The 19,395-nt window shown below is 40.0% G+C and overlaps 1 protein-coding gene across 4 annotated transcripts in view; it reads left to right on the forward strand.

Moving 5' to 3' along the window:
* ULK2 (unc-51 like autophagy activating kinase 2) overlaps nucleotides 1–19,395 on the forward strand; it is an 84,955-nt gene that overhangs the window by 37,408 nt on the left and 28,152 nt on the right. For all 4 annotated transcript variants that reach the window (XM_058704943.1, XM_058704941.1, XM_058704942.1 and 1 more), the window contains exon 14: nucleotides 12,490–12,550. In XM_058704943.1, the coding sequence (XP_058560926.1) occupies nucleotides 12,490–12,550 (61 nt within the window). The remainder of the gene's footprint in view (nucleotides 1–12,489; nucleotides 12,551–19,395) is intronic.

Here is a 19,395-nt window from a genome sequence, read left to right on the forward strand (position 1 = left end):
TTGGCCCCCTTTATGCCCATGTAGTTTAAATTTGGTTGACAAATCCTACAAAAAACCATTTGGGGATTTTTATGGGAATTGTGTTGATTTTATAAGACCTATTGAGAGGCAGTAAATGATCTTTACAATATTGAATTGTCAAATCAAGAGTATGTGTTTCTCCTTAACATGTTTTGATACATATTTATATTTTCCTGCATAAAGGACCTTCACATCTTTTGTTTTATTCTAGTTACCTTTGTTTTTTGTGCTTGTGTGAATATATGAAAACCTTTTTTTTCAAAACTGCTTCTGTTGAAGTCTTTGTGCCTCTAAACCTCAGAGGTCATTTCTTGGTCTTCATCTTTTTGATGTACTTACAGCGTGTTATAGTTGGCCACACCCTTCTTCTTAATTGCTAAAAATTTATTTTGAAATGTACATATATTTTTTTCAAAGATTTCATTTTTTTTCGAGTAGTTTTAGGTTTACAAGAAAATTGAGAAGAAGATGCAGGTTTCCGCCACACCTCCTGCCTACCTCACCAGAACAGTACATTTGTCACTGAGGATGAGCCTACGTTGACATATCACAATCACCCAAAGTCCACAGTCTACCTAGAATTCATTCTTGTTGTACATCCTGTGGATTTGGAGAAAGGTGTAATGGCACGTTTCCATCATTATAATATACAGAGCATTTCTACTGCCCTAAAAATCTTCCATGCTCCCCACATACTCCTTGGAAACCATTAATCCCTTTGTCTGTATAGTTTTATATCACAGTTTATCCATTTACCTTTTGAAGGATATTTTAGTTGCTTCCAAGCTTTGGCAATGAAGAATAAAACTACTATAAACATCTGTGTGCATGTTTTTGTGTGAACATAAGTGTGCAACTCCTTTGGATAAATACCAAAGAGCATGACTCCTGGCTGGTATCGTAAGGTCACGTTTCGTTTTGTCAGAAAACACCAAACTGTCTTCCAAAGTGGCTGCGCCATTTTGCATTCCTACCAGCAGTGAATGGGAGTTCCTGTTGCCCCATTACCCCCACCACCATTTAGTGCTGTCAGTGTTCCAGGATTGGGCTGTTCTGATAGGTGTGCAGTGGTGTCTTGTTTTAATTTGCACTTCTCTGATGACATGGTGTGCAGCATCTTTTCATATGCTTATTCACTATCCATATATCTTCTTTGGTGAGGTGTCTCTTAAGATCTTTGGTCCCTTTTTGTTATCTTTTTGTTGAACTTTGGTTTGGTTTGGTTTTTTGTTTTGTTTTTGTTTTTCATTTTACTGATGGAATTTATTTATTTATTTATTTAATTTTCAAATTTACACCCAAGTTCATTAGCATATAGTGTAATAATAATAATAGTATCATGATTTCAGGAGTAGATTGCAGTGATTCGTCCCCTATGTATGACACCCAGTGCTCATCCCAACAAGTGTCTTCCTTAATGCCCCTTCCCCATTTAGCCCATCCCCCCACCCACAACCCCTTCTGCAACCCTTAGTTTGTTCTGTGTATTTAAGAGTCTCTTATTTTCTCTCCTTCCTTGTTTTTGTATTAGTTTTGCTTCCCTTCCCTTATGTTCATCTGTTTTGTATCTTAAATTCCTCATATGAGTGAAGTCCTATGATATTTGTCTTTCTCTAATTTCGCTTAGCACAATACCCTCTAGTTCCATCCACGTAGTTGCAAATGGCAAGATTTCATTCTTTTTGATTGCCAAGTGATACTCCATTGTATGTATGTATGTATATATATATATATATATATATACCACATCTTCTTTATGCATTCATCCGTCGATGGACATTTGGGCTCTTTCCATACTTTGGCTATTGTCGATAGTGTTGCTGTGAAAGGGGGTACATGTGCCCCTTTGAAACAACACACCTGTATCCCTTCGATAAATACCTAGTAGTGCAATTGCTGGATCGTAGGGTAGTTCTAGTTTTAATTTTTTGAGGAACCTCCATTCTGTTTTCCAGACTGGCTGCACCAGTTTGCATTCCCATTTCTATTGAGCTTTAAGAGCTCTTTGTATGTTTGGGATAACAGTCCTTTATCAGATGTGTCTTTTGCAAATATTTTTGTCCAATCTATGGGTATCTTTCATTTTCTTGATGTTGTCTTTCACAGAGTGGTTGTTTTCAATTTTGATAAGTTAAAATTAATCATTAAATTTAATGATTAGTTAAATTATTTAAATCAATTTATTTCTTTCATGGATTGTGTTTCATGTTGGTATCATGACACCCAAGGTCCTCTAGGTTTTCTCCTATGTTATCTTCTACAATATTTATAGTTTTTTGTTTTACATTTAGGTCTGTGGCCCATTTTGAGTTAATTTTGTTTGAAAGATGTAAGGTCTATATCTAGATTCTTTTTTTTGTTCTGTGGATGTCTGATTGTTCTAGCACCATTTGTTGAAGACTGTTTCTGCTCCATTGTATTGTCTTTTCTCTTGTGTCAAAGATCAGTTGATTATATTTATGGGGTCTATTTCTGGTCTCCCTATTCTGTTCCGTTGATCTGTTTGTTCTTTTACTAATACAACAGCGTCTTGATTAGTGTAGTTTTATAGTAAGTCTTGAAGTTGGGTAGCGTCAGTCCTCCAACTTTGTTCTTCTCATTCAGTATTGTGTTGGCTATTACGGGTCTTTTGCCTTTTCCATTTAAACTTTAGAATTAGTTCGTCAATGTCCACAAAACAACTTGCTGGGATTTTGACTGGGATTGTATTGAATCTATAGATCAAGTTGGGAAGAACTGACGTGTGGACAATATTAAGTCTTCCTAACATAGAGTATCTCTCCATCTATTTAGTTCTTCTTTGATTTTATTCATTCATCAGAGTTTTGTAGTTTTCCTCATACAGATCTTGTATGTATTTTGTTAGATTTATACTAAATATTTTCATTTTGTGGGGGGCCGATGGAAATGGTGGTGTGCTGGGGTGCCTGGGTGGCGCAGTTGGTTGAGCGTCCAACTTTGGCTCAGGTCATCATCTCGTGGTTGACTTGTTCGAGCCCCACGTCGGGCTCTGTGCTGACAGCTCGGAGCCTGGAGCCTGCTTCTGATTCTGTGTCTTCCTCTCTCTCTCTCTCTCTGCCCCTCCCCTGCTCATGCTCTGTCTCTCTCTGTTTCAAAAATAAATAAACATTAAAAAAAATTTTTTTTAAATGGTGGTGTGCTTTCAATTTCAAATTTTAGTTGTTTATTACCGAGATAGAGGAAAGCAATTTATTTTTTTTTAATTTTTTTTTTTTTTTAACATTTATTTTTTATTTTTGAGACAGAGAGAGACAGAGCATGAACGGGGGAGGGGCAGAGAGAGAGGGAGACACAGAATCGGAAGCAGGCTCCAGGCTCCGAGCCATCAGCCCAGAGCCTGACGCGGGGCTCGAACTCACAGACCGCCAGATCGTGACCTGAGCCGAAGTCGGACGCTCAACCGACTGAGCCACCCAGGCGCCCCAGCAATTTATTTTTTTTAATATTAACCTTGTATCCTGCAGCCTTGCTTTAATCACTTATTAGTTTGGGAGATTGTGTGTGTGTGTGTGTGTGTGTGTGTGTGTGTGTATTGTCAATTCTTTGAGTTTGTTCTTTTTTACATAAATAATCATGTCACCTGCAAGCAATAGTTTTATGTCTACCTTACCCAGCTGTATACATTTCATTTCCTTTTCTTGACTTATTGCACTAACAGGGACTTCCAGTGCAGTGTTGAAGGAGTGGTAAAAAAGGACATCTTTCACAGATTATATGAAACTGTAATAACCACAGTCCACAAAAAAATCAGTGGGGGGGAAAAAGAAAGAAAAAGGACGTCCTTATCTTCTTACCTGATCTTAGTGGGAAAGCTTGGAATTTCTCACCATGTAGTATGATGTTAGCAGTAGCTTTTTGTAGATTTTTTTTTTTATCAAGTTGAAACAGTTCTCCATTCCTAGTTTACCAAGAGTTTTTATCATGAATGGGTATTGGATTTTGTCAAATGCTTTTTCTGTGATTTTCCTTTTTAGTCTATTAATGTGATTACATTAATTTTAGAATGTTGAGCCAGCCTTGCATACCTGGGATAAATTCCATTTGGTTATGGTGTATATTTCTTTTTATACATTGTTGGATTCAATTTGCTAATGTTTTGTTGGAGATTTTTCTGGGTACTGATGGCCTTATAGAATGAATTAGGAAATACTGTCTCTGCTTCTATCCTCTGAAAGGAGATTGAAGATAAAGATTTGGTATAATTTCTTCCTTAAATGTTTGGTAAGAGTTCACCAGAGAACTCATCTGGGCCTGGTGCTTTCTGGTTTGGAAGGTTATTAATTACTGACTCAATTTCTTTAATAGAAATAGGCCTTTATTCAAATTGCATGTTTCTTCCTGAGTGAGTTTTGGCAGATCGTGTCTTTCACAGAATTGGTCCATTTCGTCTAGGCTGTCAAGTTTGTGGACATAGAGTTGTGCATAGTATCCCTTTATTATCCTTTTAATTTCAGTGGGATCTCTAGTGGTGTCCCTTCTTTCATTCGTGATATTAGTCATTTGTATCCTCTCTCTGTTTCTTAGTTATCCTAGAAGCTTATTGATTGTTGTGTTTTCAAATCATTTAGTTCAAAATATTTTTAAATTTCTCTTGAGATTTCTTCTTTGACCAATTTGTTTTTAGAAGTGTGTTTTTAATCCCCCTGTATTTTGGGATTTTCCAATTATCTTTCTGTTACTGATTGTTAGTTTATTTCTCTTGTGGTCTGAGAATAGACATTGCCTGATTTCTGTTTTTTTTAATTTGTTAAGGTATGTTTTATGGCCCAGAATGTAGTCTATCTTGCTGAATGTTCCATGTGAGTTTAAAAACAATATGTACTCTGCTGTTGTCGGATGAAGTTGTCTGTAGATGCCAATTATATCTAGGTGATTGATGGCGTTATTGAGTTCAACTCTGTCCTTATTGATTTTCTGCCTGCTGGAGCTGTCCTTTAAAAAACATTTTTTTTAAGTTTATTTGTTTTTTTGAGAGAGAGCATGAGCAAGGAAAGAGCAGAGAAAGAGAGAGAATCTCAAGCAGGCTCTGACGCTGTCAGTGCAGAGCCTGATGCAGGACTCAAACTCACGAAACTATGAGATCATGACCTGAGCTGGAATCAAGAGTCTGATGCTTGGGGCGCCTGCGTGGCTCAGTCAGTTAAGCGTCCAGCTTCGGCTCAGGTCATGATCTCACGGTTTGTGGGCTCGAGCCCTGCGTCAGGCTCTGTGCTGACAGCTCAGAGCCTGGAGCCTGCTTCGGATTCTGAGTCTCCCTCTATCTCTGCCCCTCCCCTACTCATGCCCTGTCTGTCTGTCTGTCTGTCTCTCTCTCAAAAATAAACATTAAAAAAAAAAAAAAGGTCAGGTGCTTAACCAGCTGAGCCACCCAGGTGCCCCTGGATCTGTCCATTTTTGAGGGAGGGGTGTTGAAGTCTCCCAACTATGATGGTGGTTTCACCTATTTCTCCTTGTAAGTTTTTGCCTTACATAGTTTGATGCTCTGTTGTTATGGGCATGCGTACCTGTTGAGTAAGAATTATTATGTCTTCTTGGAGGATCTATGTTTATGTAAACATAAATGTATCACTGTGTAATGCCCTTTTTTATTCCTGATAACTTTGAAGTCTGCTGTGTTGGAGATTAAAGCTATTCCTGCTTTCTTTTGATTAGTGTTAGCATGGTCTATTTTTGTCTACCCATCTACTTTTTTAATCTATGTGTGTTTATATTTAAAGTGAGTTTCTTGTAGACAACATATAATGGGGTTGTGTATTTTAATCCAGTCTGAAATCTGTCTTTTAATAGGTGTATTTAGTCCATTGACATTAAAAGGGTTATTGATATAGTTAGATTAATATCTAACATATTTGTTAACTGTTTTCTATTCATCATCCTTGTTCTTTGTTCTATTTTTGTCTTCCACTCTTTCTGCCTTTCGTGGGTTTAAATTTCTTTTTTTTTAATGTTTATTTATTTTTGAGAGAGACAGAAACAGAATGTGAGTGGGCTAGGGGCAGAGAGAGAGGGAGACACAGAAGCAGAAGCAGGCTCCAGGCTCTGAGCTGTCAGCACAGAGCCCGACGCGGGGCTCGAACTCACGAGCTGTGAGATCATGACCTGAGCCGAAGTCGGACGCTCAACCGACTGAGCCACCCAGGCGCCCCTGCCTTTTGTGGGTTTAATTGAGCATTTATTACTCTATTTTTCTTTCCTTAGCATATCAATTATACTTTTTACTTTTTTTTTAGTGGTTGTCCTAGAGTTTGCAATATACGTTTGTAACTAATCCAGGCCCACTTTCAAATAAACTGTATCACTTCATGGGTAATGTGAAGTACCTTATAATAATAAAATCCTCATTCCTTCCTGCCATCCCTTGTATCATTGCTGTCATTCATTCCAGTTAAATATAACCATATGTAAGCATATACATATATACATAAGACATAAACATTTAGCATACATAACTGAATATGCTGATGCTATTATTTTGTCAGCAAATCCCCTCAATTTTTATTTGGGAAAGTCTTTATTTTTCTTTCACTTTTTTAAAAAGTTTATTTATTTATTTTGAGAGAGAAAGAGAGCAAGCGTGAACTAGGGAGGAGCAAAGAGAGAGGAGATAGAGAATCCCAAGCAGGCTCCATGCTGGCAGCATGGAGCCTGACTTGGGGCTTGATCCCACGAACCATGAGATCATGACCTGAGTCAGAATCAAGAGTGAGCCACCCAGGAACCCCTTTCCTTCACTTTCGAAGAATAATTTTGCAGGGTACAGAATTCTAAGTTGGTGGTTTACTTCTCTCAACACTTTAAGTCACTTGACTCTCTTCTTGCTTACATGATTACTGAGAAGTCAATGTGATTCTTTTTATTTTTATTTGCTTTTTATTTTTTTAAATTTACATCCAAATTAGTTAGCATATAGTGCAACAATGATTTCAGGAGTAGATTCCTTAGTGCCCCTTACCCATTGAGCCCATCCTCCCACCCACAATCCCTCCAGTAACCCTCAATTTGTTCTCCATATTTATGAGTTTCTTCTGTTTTGTCCCCCTCCATGTTTTTATATTATTTTTCTTTCCCTTCCCTTATGTTCATCTGTTCTGTGTCTTAAAGTCCTCATATGAGTGAAGTCCTATGATTTTTGTCTTTGTCTGACTAATTTCACCTAGCATAATACCCTCCAGTTCCATCCACGTAGTTGCAAATGGCAAGATTTCATCCTTTTTGATTGCCCAATAATACTCCATTGTGTGTGCGTGTGTGTGTGTGTGCGTGTGTGTATATGTATATGTGTGTGCGCATGTGTGTGTGTATACACACACACATGCACACACACCACATCTTCTTTATCCTTTCATCCATCGATGGACATTTGGGCTCTTTCCATACTTTGCCTATTGTCAATAGTGCTGCTAGAAACATGGGGGTGCATGTGTCCCTTCAAAACAGCACACCTGTATCCCGTGGATAAATGCCTAGTAGTGCAATTGCTGGGACGTAGGGTAGTTCTATTTTTAGTTTTTTGAGGAACCTCCATACTGTTTTCCAGAGTGGCTGCACCAGCTTGCATTCCCATCAATGTGATTCTTATCTTTGTTTGTAAGTATGGCTTTTTCTTTGGCTTCTTGCAGAATTCTTTTTTCTTTACTTTTGATTTTCTGTAATTTGAAAATGATATGCCTAGGTGTAGTTGTTCTGGGCATTTATCCTGCTTGGAGTTCTTTGAGCTTCCTGAATCTGACATTCATTTAGGGAAATTCTGAGTCATTATCGTTTGAGATACTTCCCTCTGTTCCTTTTGTTCTTTCTTCTCTTCCTGGTAATCCCATTACACATGTTACACCTGTTGTAGTTGTCCCACAGACTTTGGATATTCTGTTGATTTTTTTAAAAGTCTTTGTTCTTATTCTGTTTGTTTTTCAGTTTTTGAGGATTCTGTCCGTATGTTCTTCTTTCCTCAGCTGTGTCCAGTGCACTAATAAGCCTATCACAGGCAATCTTCATTTCCATTACAGTGCTTTTTAATCTCTAGTGTTTCTTTTTGGTTCTTTGTTAGTATGTCCATCTTTTTTTTTATGTTGCTTATGTGTTTTTGCATGCAGTCTACCTTTTCCATTAGGGCCTTTAGCATATGAATCATAGTTTTAAATTTCCAGTCTGATCGTTCTTTTCTTTTTAAAGATATTTTGAAATGTTTTTTATTTAGTTTGAGAGAGAGAGAGAGAGAGATAAAGAGGGTGGAGGGGCAGAGAGAGAGAATCCCAATCAGGCTTCATGCTGTCAGCGCAGAGCCCGATGTGGGGCTCGATGCCACCAACGGTGAGATCATGACCTGAGCGGAAATCAAGAGTCAGACACTTAATCAACTGAGTCACCCAGGTGCCCCTCCAGCCTGATACTTCTAACATCCCTGCCAAGTCTGGTTCTGATGCTTGCTCTGTCTCTTCAAACTGTGGTGGTTTTTTTTGTTGTTTTTTTTGTTTGTTTGTTTTGCCTTTTGGTTGGTATGCCTTGTGACTTTTTCTTGATAGTCCTACATGATGTACTGGGTAAAAGGAACTGCTGTAAGTAGGCCTTTCAGTAAGTAGGAGGGGAAGTAAGTAGTAGGCCTGTATGTAGAGGTGTTCTGTAGCCCTGTGATTAGGTCTCAGTCTTTTAGTGAGCCTAGGTCTCTGCTCTGTGGGCATAAGTGTTTCCCAGTTTCTTTTTCCTGCCTTAGGTGGGACTGGATGGCTGGTGTAGGGGACTGGAGTTGGGCATTTCCCTGCCCCCAGGTCGGCTAGGCTCTGATTAAGTGGTTTCCCCTGAGGGCAGGCCTTGTTCCGAACAGAATGCTCAGACCTATTTAAAAATGGTCTCTCTTCCATTATCTCAGCAGAAGCAGGAGGGGATTTTTCTCTGGTATTTGCTGTGAGCTTCTGACTTCCTGGAGGTAAATCTGGCAATATTGTGAGCCTCCCTATGACTAGATCCTCCTGGAGTTTTTAACTCTGAGAGTTGTCCACAGTGATCCTCTAGCAAATTATCAGTCATGGTTCATGTTTTGCCACCCCAGCTCTATTTCCTCAAGAATTCTGCTGGTGAATCTTATCTCGCATCAGCCACAAGTCCCTGTGTTTGCCTGTCTCTCTAATCCTAGGGCATCGGTTTGCCCTTTGTCCTTCTCTCTCTTTTGGATCCAAGAAGAATTTTTTTTTTTTTTCAACGTTTTTTATTTACCTTTGGGACAGAGAGAGACAGAGCATGAACGGGGAGGGGCAGAGAGAGAGGGAGACACAGAATCGGAAACAGGCTCCAGGCTCTGAGCCATCAGCCCAGAGCCTGACGCGGGGCTCGAACTCACAGACTGTGAGATCGTGACCTGGCTGAAGTCGGACACTTAACCGACTGCGCCACCCAGGCGCCCCAAGAAGAATTTTTTTTAATGTTTATTTATTTTTGAGAGGGAGAGACAGAGACAGAGTGAGAGTGGGGGAGGGGCAGAGAGAGAGGGAGACACAGAATCCGAAGCAGGCTCCAGGCTCTGAGCTGTCAGCCCAGAGCCCAAGGTGGGGGGGGGGGGGGGGGGGGGGGTTGAACGTATAAACGGTGAGATCCTGACCTGAGCCGAAGTTGGACGCTTAACTGATTGAACCACCCCACCCAGGCGCCCACCAAGAAGAATTGTTGATTGTTCAGTCTGTTCAACTTTTTACTTGTTGGGTTGGAATGGCAACTTCCAGGCTTCTTACATGTGAGACTGGGAAGTGGAAGTCCTCATATAAGATTTTTAAAACATCTATACGATTTAAATAAATAAATAAATAAATAAATAAATAACATGTATACGATTTAGAAGTAATAACATAAGACAAATACCTGAGTACAGTCCTCTGATTTTCCTATGTCTTGTCAGATTTTACATTTTTTTGTCTTATTGCTCTAATTTTATGGAAATTTCCTTGATGTTTTCTTTCACTGAGTTTTTCATTTATGTTCTCATGTTTTAATTTTCAGAAGCTTCCCTCCTCCCTTTGAGAACTGTTCTTATTTCAGGGTGCAATATTTTGTTTTATCCGAGGACATTAATTATATATACATCTTTTAACCTTTCCCTGAAAAATATTTCTTTTTTTTTTTTTTATCTCCCCCAGGTTGTTTGGGAATCTGGTTTTCATTTTTTTTTTTTTTTTTTTTTTTTTTGGGACAGAGAGAGACAGAGCATGAACGGGGGAGGGGCAGAGAGAGAGGGAGACACAGAGTCGGAAACAGGCTCCAGGCTCCGAGCCATCAGCCCAGAGCCCGACGCGGGGCTCGAACTCACGGACCGCGAGATCGTGACCTGGCTGAAGTCGGACGCTTAACCGACTGCGCCACCCAGGCGCCCCGGGAATCTGGTTTTCAGATTGGATTTCCCTCCTTGGATGTTTGGTGGTTGTTGTGTACTCATAATTAAGAGTGGAAAATTAGAACATTGTTTGAAAGCTTTGTAAGTGGTGGGTCTTAGGGACACGATATGGCTGAGTCCTTGACTTGCCTTGGAATGCTTCCCTTTTGGAGGGCCATTCACATCTCCCAGAGAAGACTCCCTGATACAATATGGGGGAACCTCTGCTGGCTAAGGATTCTGTCTTCTTGGGTCTCCTAAATCAAATGAGGCTTATATTAACTTTATAGCTTCTAAGTTTTTGTGGCTGTTGACTTTTCTTTTTGCCCTTGTGAGTTTAGGCTCTTCTCTTTTCTCTCCCTCCCCAATGTGGTATCAAGATAACGATATAATTACTAAAGTCTTTTTATGGGAGGTGACTCTTGATCTCAGGGTCAAGAGTTCAAGCCCCACATGGGGCATGAAGACTACTTAACAAAAGAAAACAGAACAAAACAAAAACTCTTTCTGTGGGTCTTTTTGTCCTTAGGATAATCTCATTAGGGATGTCCAATCAAATTACTGAGCTTTAAAGTCACTTGAAAGAATTCCCTTCTGGTGACAATACAGATATGTTGATATATGGTTATGAATGGCAAAACATTATCGTGATTTGCTTTTGATTTCTAGGGATATTTTTCCTTTTGATTTTATTTTGTTTCATAATTATGTATGGTTCCAAACTCAAAGCTACAAAATGAAGTGCACCTAGTGAAACGTAGCTTCTGTCTCTACCCCATCTGCCCTGTTCCCATGTCGGCAGCTATTTTCTTTAAAATAGATACCTTGCTTCCTCACTTCTCTTTATTCTCTTACCGTGATTTATTTTCCTTTATATTTCTTATCATGCCTGACACTATTACCTTCTTTCACTGATAGAATGTAAGCTCAAGAGAGCAGGGACTTGAGATGTGCTAAAATAAATACATTTCTCAAATCTTATTTAGGGCCATTCAAAGGGATATTTGTGTTGATTTTTCCCCCCTTTTGAGTATAGATTAGCTGTGTACTTTTTAAAAAATTGATATTATTTGCTGCGTCATATCAACACATTAATTATGCCTTTACAGCCATTTATTTATTTATTTATTTATTTATTTATTTACTTATTTAAAGTGTATTTCTTTTGAGAGAGGAAGAATGTGTGTGAGTGGTGGAGGGGTAGAGAGAGGTGGAGAGAGAGAGAATCTCCTCACTGTCAGTGCAGAGCCTGACTCAGGGCTTGAACTCACAAACCGTGAGATCATGACCTGAGCTGAAATCAAGAGTCGGTCGCTTAACCAGCTGAGCCACCCACGCGCCCCACGTTTACGGCCATTTAAAATCACACAGGCAATGTGATAGAGTGGACATACCAGTGACAAGGAGTGAGGGGCCCCTGCGTCTGAGCCCAGCTCTGTTCCCACACACAGATGATGTAGGAGTAGGTGACGATGGCCTGTGGCATGTGCTGCCGTGTCTGAGAAGCCCCAGCTTCCACGTCTCGCTCAACAACCATTGAGGACACAGGAGTGTTTGTTATGCAGGGGGATGGGGGTGCTCCAACTCTGGTGTGAACTAGACTTTGTCTGCGGTCCGTTGTGCTAGAAGGTGACATGTGTGTTCTGAAAATTACCACAGTCTGAAAAAATTGCTCCGTAAAAACCGCCGAGTTTATGGGCAAATTGGAATTGCAGGCATAATACTCCAGACATTGGTGAGTGACATGTTAAAAAGAACATGATCGAAACGTGAGCACAGTCTTCCCGTGCGTGTTAGATGGTGGACAAATACATAACACTGAAATAAATATGACACTTCACCTCGTAAAGACCGGACTGTTTCTAGAAACGGGCGTTGAAGCGCCGCGGGCTGTGAATTCAGCTGGGTGCGGCGTCTTCGGGGTTTCTCCTCGCGGTTTCTACCTGCTTTTGCTCATGGAGGAAGCTGCAACGTAAGCAAGTGATCGGTTCGTGTCGTGCTCAGATTTTTCCTAATGATCATGTTGGAACAAGTTACGTCTCGTGAGCAGATGGTAAAGCAGAACTGACTGCATTTTCCTCTCTCTCCTTTAGGTGACATGCCAATGGGAGCTGCTGGCAAGCGTGCTTCAAACGAGTTCTTGGTGTGCGCAGGGTATGTTTACGTACATTAAATGAAAAGATTGCTCTCGTTTTGAGTTTTGTGAGGAAAGTTAGGGGCTTTGACTGTGTTCCTGAGTCTTAAAGTTTAGTTTCACAATGTGTCGTTTTTGGTAAACAAAGTTTAAATTGTGGCAAAACACGTGAAATCTGTCATCTTGGCCGTAGTTAAGCTTACAGTGTAGTCGCGTTAAGTACATTCACCATGTGGTGCAACCACTCTCCGGAACTTTTGCGTCTTGCAAAAGTCAAACCCAGTACTCGTCATGTGATAGCCTTCCCCATTTCTCCCATCCCTAGGCACTGGTAACTACCATTCTGCTCTCTGTTTCTATGGATGTGACTATTTTATAGACCTCAAAAAAGCAGGATATACAACACGTGTCTTTTTGTGACTGGCTTCATTCAGTCATCATAATATCCTCAAGGTTCATCCATGTTACAGCATGTGTCAGAATTTCCTTTTTAAGGCCGAATCATATTCCATTCTACGCACATACCGTATTTTCTTTATCCATTCTTCTCTCAACGGACAATTGTATTTCTTCTACCCCTTGGCTATTGTGAATGCTTCTGCTATAAATGTGAATGTGCAGATACCTGTTTGAGACCCTGCTTTCAGTTATGTTGGATATATACGCAACAGTGGGGTTGCTGCATTCATATCAGATTAGAAGTGTTTGTGGAGCTGCCGTACTGTTTTCCTCCGCGGTTGTACCATTTTACGTTCCTACCAACAGTGTACAAGGGTTCTGGTTTCTCTACATCTTCAGTAGCACTAGTTACTTCTTTTTTTGGGTGTGAGGTAATAGCTCATTGTGGTTTTGATTTGCAATTCTGTTAATGATTAGTGGTTTTGAGTGTCTTTTCATATACTTGTTGGCCGTTTGTATGTCATTGGTTGTTGAGTTGTAGGAGTTCTTTATATATTTTGGATATTAACCCTTTATCAGATACATGATTTACAGATATTTTCTCCCATTCCAAAGATTGTTTTTCCAGTCCTTTGAGGATAGAAGTTTTAGAATTTTATGTAGTCTCACTTGTCTATTTGTGTGTGTGTGTGTGTGTGTGTGTGTGTGTGTGTGTGTGTGTTTGGTGTCATATTCAAGAAATCATTGCCTAATCCAATGTCATGAAGCTTTTCTCCTATGTTTTCTTCTAGGAGTTATTGTATTGTATTTTAGAGACCAAGCAGGAGAGAAGGGTGGGGCGGGGGGGGGGGGGCAGAGAGAGACTCTTAAGCAGGCTCCATGCTCAGTGTGGATCCCAACATGGGGCTCGATCCCACAACCCTGGGATTGTGACCTTCGCCGAAATTAAGAGTCAGGTGCTCAACTGACTGAGCCACCCAGGTGCCCCACTGAATGTATTAGTTCTAAAGGCTTTTTGTGTGTGAAATCTTTAGGATGTTCTACATTGAAGATCATGTTTCCATGAACAAAAATAAGTTTACTTTTTCCATTCAAATTTGAATGCCTTATATTTCTTTTTTTGTGCCTAATTGCTCTGGCTAAGAGTTGAATAGAAATGATGAGAGCAGGCATCCTTGTCTTGTTCCTGATCATAGAGAAAAGGCTTTCAGTCTTTAACCATTGAGTATGATGTTAATTGTGGGCTTTTTATATATGGTATTTATTATGTTGAGGTAATTTTTTTCAACTCCTAGTTTGTAATGCTTTTTTAAAAATTGTTTTTGTTTAGAGAGAGAGAGCACACAAGCTGGGGAGAGGAGCAGAGGGAGGGAGAGAGAGAGAATCTTAAGCAGGCTCCACATTTAGCATGGAGCCCAGTGAGGGGCTCAATCTTAGGACCCTGGGATCATGACCTGAGCTGGAAGAGTCAGATACTCGACCAGCTGAGCCCCCCAGGCACCCCTGTTGAATGCATTTTGTCATGAAAGGATGTTGGGATTTTGTCAAATGCTTTTTCTGCATAAATTGAGATAGTCCTGTGGTTTCTGTCCTTTCTATTGATGTAGGTGTGTTATAAATCACATTTGGTCATGATTTATGATCCTTTTAATGTGTTGTTGAATTTGGTTTGCTAATATTTTGTTAAGGATTTTTGCATCAAATTTCATAGGGGAAGTTGTGCTGTAGTTTTTTTGTTTTTGTTTTTGTAGTATCTGCGTGTGGTTTGGTATTAGGATAATGCTGAACTCATGGAATGAGTTTGGGAGTATTTCCTCCTCTTCAATATTTTGGAAGAGTTTGAGATGTTGATGTTCTTTCTTTCTTTCTTTCTTTCATTTATTTAATTTTTGAGAGAGAGACTGAATGAAAGTGTGGGAGGGGCAGAGAGAAGGAGACACAGAATCGGAAGCAGGCTCCAGGCTCTGAGCTGTCAGCACAGAGCCCCATGGGGGGCTCGAACTCACAAACCATGAGATCATGACCTGAGCCGAAGTCCAACGTTTAACCAACTGAGCCACCCATGCACCCCTGATGTTCTTTAAATGTTGGGTAGAATTCACCAGTGAAAGTCTTAGGCTTTTTTTGGTGTTGGAAGGTTTTTGATTACTGATCAAGTCTCCTTAGTTATGGGTCTGTTCAGATTTTCTCGTTCTTTATCATCCAGTCTTGGTAGCCTGTGTGTGTGTAGAAATTTATACATTTCTTCAGGTTATCCAGCTTGTTGACAAGTATTTTGCAATTTCTTAAGATTTGTTTTGTGACCTAATGTGTGGTCTATCCTGGAGAGCGTTTTGTGTATCCCTGAGAAGAACGGATGTTCTTCTGTTGGTGGGAGGAGTGCTTGGTGTATGTCTACAAGATCCAGTTGGTCTAGAGTGTCGTTCAAGCCCTGGTTCTTTATTGATCTTTTATCTGGTTGTTCTATCCATTATTGAAAGTGGGGGTACAGCTATTATTATGGAATTATCTATTTCTCCCTTCAATTCTGTCAGTATTTGCTTGATCTATTTGGGAGAGCTGATGTTTGGTGCATAAATATTTATAATTGTTATATTTTTCTGGTTAAGTGACTCTTTAATCATTATACATTATGTCCTTTTTTGTATCTTGTAACCGTGTTTGACTGAAAGTCTTTTTTGTCTGATATTATAGCTATGCCTGCTCTCTTCTGGTTACCATTTGCATGGGATATTCTTTCACTTTCAGCCTAATAGGGGAAGATAGATTACTGTCATTTTGTTACTTTTATGTATGTCTTGAGGCTTTTTGGTCCCTCATTTCCTCTCTTGCTACCTTTCTTTGTGTTTTGTTGATCTTGTTGTAGTGACATGCTTCAGGTCACATTTCCTATCGTGTGTATTCTATAGATATATTCTTTGTGATTACTATTGGGACTACATGAAATATCCTAACAGTTACAACAATCTCATTTAACTGATAACTTCAGTTGCCTGCAAAAACTCTACTCCTTGGGCGCCTGGGTGACTCAGTTCGTTAAGTGTCCGACTTCAGCTCAGGTCATGATCCTACAGTCTGTGAGTTCGAGCCCTGCATCAGGCTCTGTGCTGACAGCTCGGAGCCTGGAGCCTGCTTTGGATTCTGTGTCTCCCTCTCTCTCTGCCCCTCCCCTGCTCTCTCTCTCTCTCTCTCTCTTTCTCTTTCTCTCTCTCACACTCTCTCTGTCTCTCAAAAATAAATAAACATTAAAAAAATATTTTAAAAAACCCTCCTAATGGAGAGTATGGGAGTACACTACCCCCCATTTATGTTATTGATGTCACAAATGGCATCTTTATATGTTCCTCTTTCTTGTAAATTTTTTTAATGTTTTTGAGAGAGAGAGAGAGAGAGAGAGCGAGCACGAGTAGGGGAGGGGCAGAGAGAAAGACAGAATATGAAGCAGACTCCAGGCTCTGAGCTGTCAGCGCAGAGCCTGATGTGGGGCTCAAACCCACAATCTGTGAGCTCATGAGCTGAGCCAAAGTCAGACGTTTAGTCAACTGAGCCACTCAGGCACCCCATGTGTTTCTAATAATATCATAGATTTATGGGCTTTGGGGAACTTTTGTCTCTTACATTGTATAGAAGAATTGGGGCATGCTGATCTTAAAGGAGAGGGGAAAATAGTGATAGCAGGACTACATAATGGCTCTGAAAGCTTCTCTTCTGTCATTGGTCTGTTTCCCTCTGGTGTGAGAACAGCATGTCCTAACTGGAAGCTGTTCTTTCAACCTACCTCCCAGGATTTGTGGCAGGAGTGCCTACACCAGGGAGTATAGAAATGGGTCCAGAGAGGGGTGCCTGGGTGGCGCAGTCGGTTAAGCGTCCGACTTCAGCCAGGTCACGATCTCGCGGTCCGTGAGTTCGAGCCCCATGTCAGGCTCTGGGCTGATGGCTCAGAGCCTGGAGCCTGTTTCCGATTCTGTGTCTCCCTCTCTCTGGCCCTCCCCCGTTCATGCTATGTCTCTCTCTGTCCCAAAAATAAATAAAAAACGTTGAAAAAAAAATTAAAAAAAAAAAAAAAAAAGAAATGGGTCCAGAGAGAGGTAGTGAGTATTTTGGAAACAAAAAACAAAAAAAAAAAACCACTCTACCATAAGATATTAAGTGCAGGTGAAAACAGGAATTACTAAAAATACATTGAAATTATGCTGTATGCAAAAATAAAATGGTTTGATGCAGGTACAAGACATATTGTTTGTGAAGTCGTTAAAACTTTGCACCTCCGTATCCCAAACTGTCATCTCATATGCCAGTCTATGCAATGTTGGTAGTAGTAGGTCTCATTCTTCCTCGGAGCCTCACTTTTGTTGAAAGTAGTTTGAAATATTTAACCTAAGTCTTTCCGGGAAAATTTCTGACCCCTAGATAAAAATGACTCATTTCTGTAAAATAGAAGTGTATTGTATTTTGGGCAGCCTGCTTAGTCTTTCTAGTATTCCATGCAGGTCAAATGTGACTTTGCATATAAAGAGTCCTCTGAACTGCTTTACTTAGTGGGGGTGGGGAGGCTGTGCTGGAGACTCAGGGCATGCATAGACCTTCCCTCTCCTCATCCTGGGCTTAGGGAGTCAAGTAATGGTTAAATATTGATATTAATATAAAGCTAGACAGAAATTTGGCTTCAGTGGTCTTAGCTAGCCGGTGCTCTGGATATTTCTCCTGGGAAGACTTTGTAGGCTGAGCAGGTCTGCTTGAAGGTTCTGTCCAGAGACTGTCGGAGACCACATTTCCAGAACACCTGTCATGGCTGCTTATCTCCTCATATGCTGGGAGAGGATTGCTTAGGATTCCCTGAGAGAGGTGCTTTGAATTATGTATGAAGTTGCTCAATTTATATCATAGAGCACTCTTACTCAGCTTCTAATTTCCCTTTGGTGAAAAGATATTAGAACTTGACGATGTATATGTTAAAAGAAATTCCCAGATGTACTTGCTTCACTAAGTCTTTACTAACTCACTGAATTGAGACAGTAGGAAGACAACATTTGTTCATTCACATTCTGATCTGATGGCCGTGCTGGCTGTTGTCTTACTGAGGAACTTAGGCTCTCAGGCCTGTGCGAGCTCTGGGTTGCAGGCACCACAGTTGGTTAATGAAGTCTTGTAAACCTGTTTAGTTTCCGCTAGTAGAAGCTTTTGGGTTTGTTTTGTTTCATTTTCAGGTTGTAGGTAAACTTCACAATCAGATATATAGATATTAAAAACACACATTATTGTATTTAAAAGATACTGCTTGACACTAATGTATGTGTCAACTGTACTTCAAGATGGATGGATGGATGGATGGATGGATGGATGGATAAATGAATACACGACAATGAGAATTACCTAAATGGAAAAATAGAGTGAGCTTATAGACAAAAAGCTAGAAACAACAGTCCTGACTGTAGCGTGGTTCACACTAAAGGTTTAGTTTTCTTGCAAGATGAGAAGTCAAAATAAATAGCTGTTGTCTTCGTTTCTTTGGCTCAAGGAAGTTGTCTCCAATTCTTTTGGCCTGTTGTTCATAGTTCAAAGGTAGTTGCTGAAGCTCCGGCAAGCATACCCACAGTCCAGGCAGGAGGAAGGAGGAAGAGTGGATCGAAGACTTCCACTTACATCTCATTGACCAGGAAAGATATAGGACTACTCATGGCTGCAGAGGAGTCTGGGATGTGTCATAATTTCACTGAGCAAATTGCCATCTTCCATAAAATTTGAGTTCTGCTAGTCAGAAAGAGTGGGTGAATGGATATTGGAGAAAGCAACTAACATCTCTATTAGAGATGAGATTTTATTTAAATATGAAATGCTCTAATATTTCAAAAGCTCTAAAGTGACACTTTAGATGAATATCACATTGTTTGTTAGATAAGTATACAGTCTCTTGATATCTGTAATATTGTAATTTGAGAAAAAGTATTAGATTCATGTGGCTTTTTTGGACTTATAGGAGGACAGAAAAATGAAATAAATCACCTTTTAAGGCCCGGCATTGTCCCTGATGTGTCAAGACAGGTTGCAAATTGAATTGAAAGTCATCCAAGGACATCCTGTTTCTGAATTTATGAAAATCAAGGGGAGAGGCTGTTACAGAAACCCAGTACTAACACCTCACCATGTGGGCCTCAGATCAATAATGTGCTTTGAGAGTTGTACAGTGTTATTTGCAATCTTTTTAAAAGTCAGAAGTTCTTTGGGAATGCTTACTGCATTCAAAACTTTTGTAAACATTCCTGTCATCTTTGCTCATGAACTTCCTGTTCTTTCACCCAGCATATTTTCCTAGAAATATTTTTTTTCTCTCACATAATAAAGAATAGCAGAATGTGAGCAGATGAAACTGACTTTTGCCAACCTACGGACATTTCCTATTGTCGTAGAGGAATGTTTTTCCAGTTTTTGTTAGAATTCTTCGTCCTCAATAAGCATCTGAATGTCT

The sequence above is a fragment of the Neofelis nebulosa genome, chromosome 16 (genome assembly GCF_028018385.1).
Source record: "Neofelis nebulosa isolate mNeoNeb1 chromosome 16, mNeoNeb1.pri, whole genome shotgun sequence".
NCBI lineage: Eukaryota > Metazoa > Chordata > Mammalia > Carnivora > Felidae > Neofelis > Neofelis nebulosa.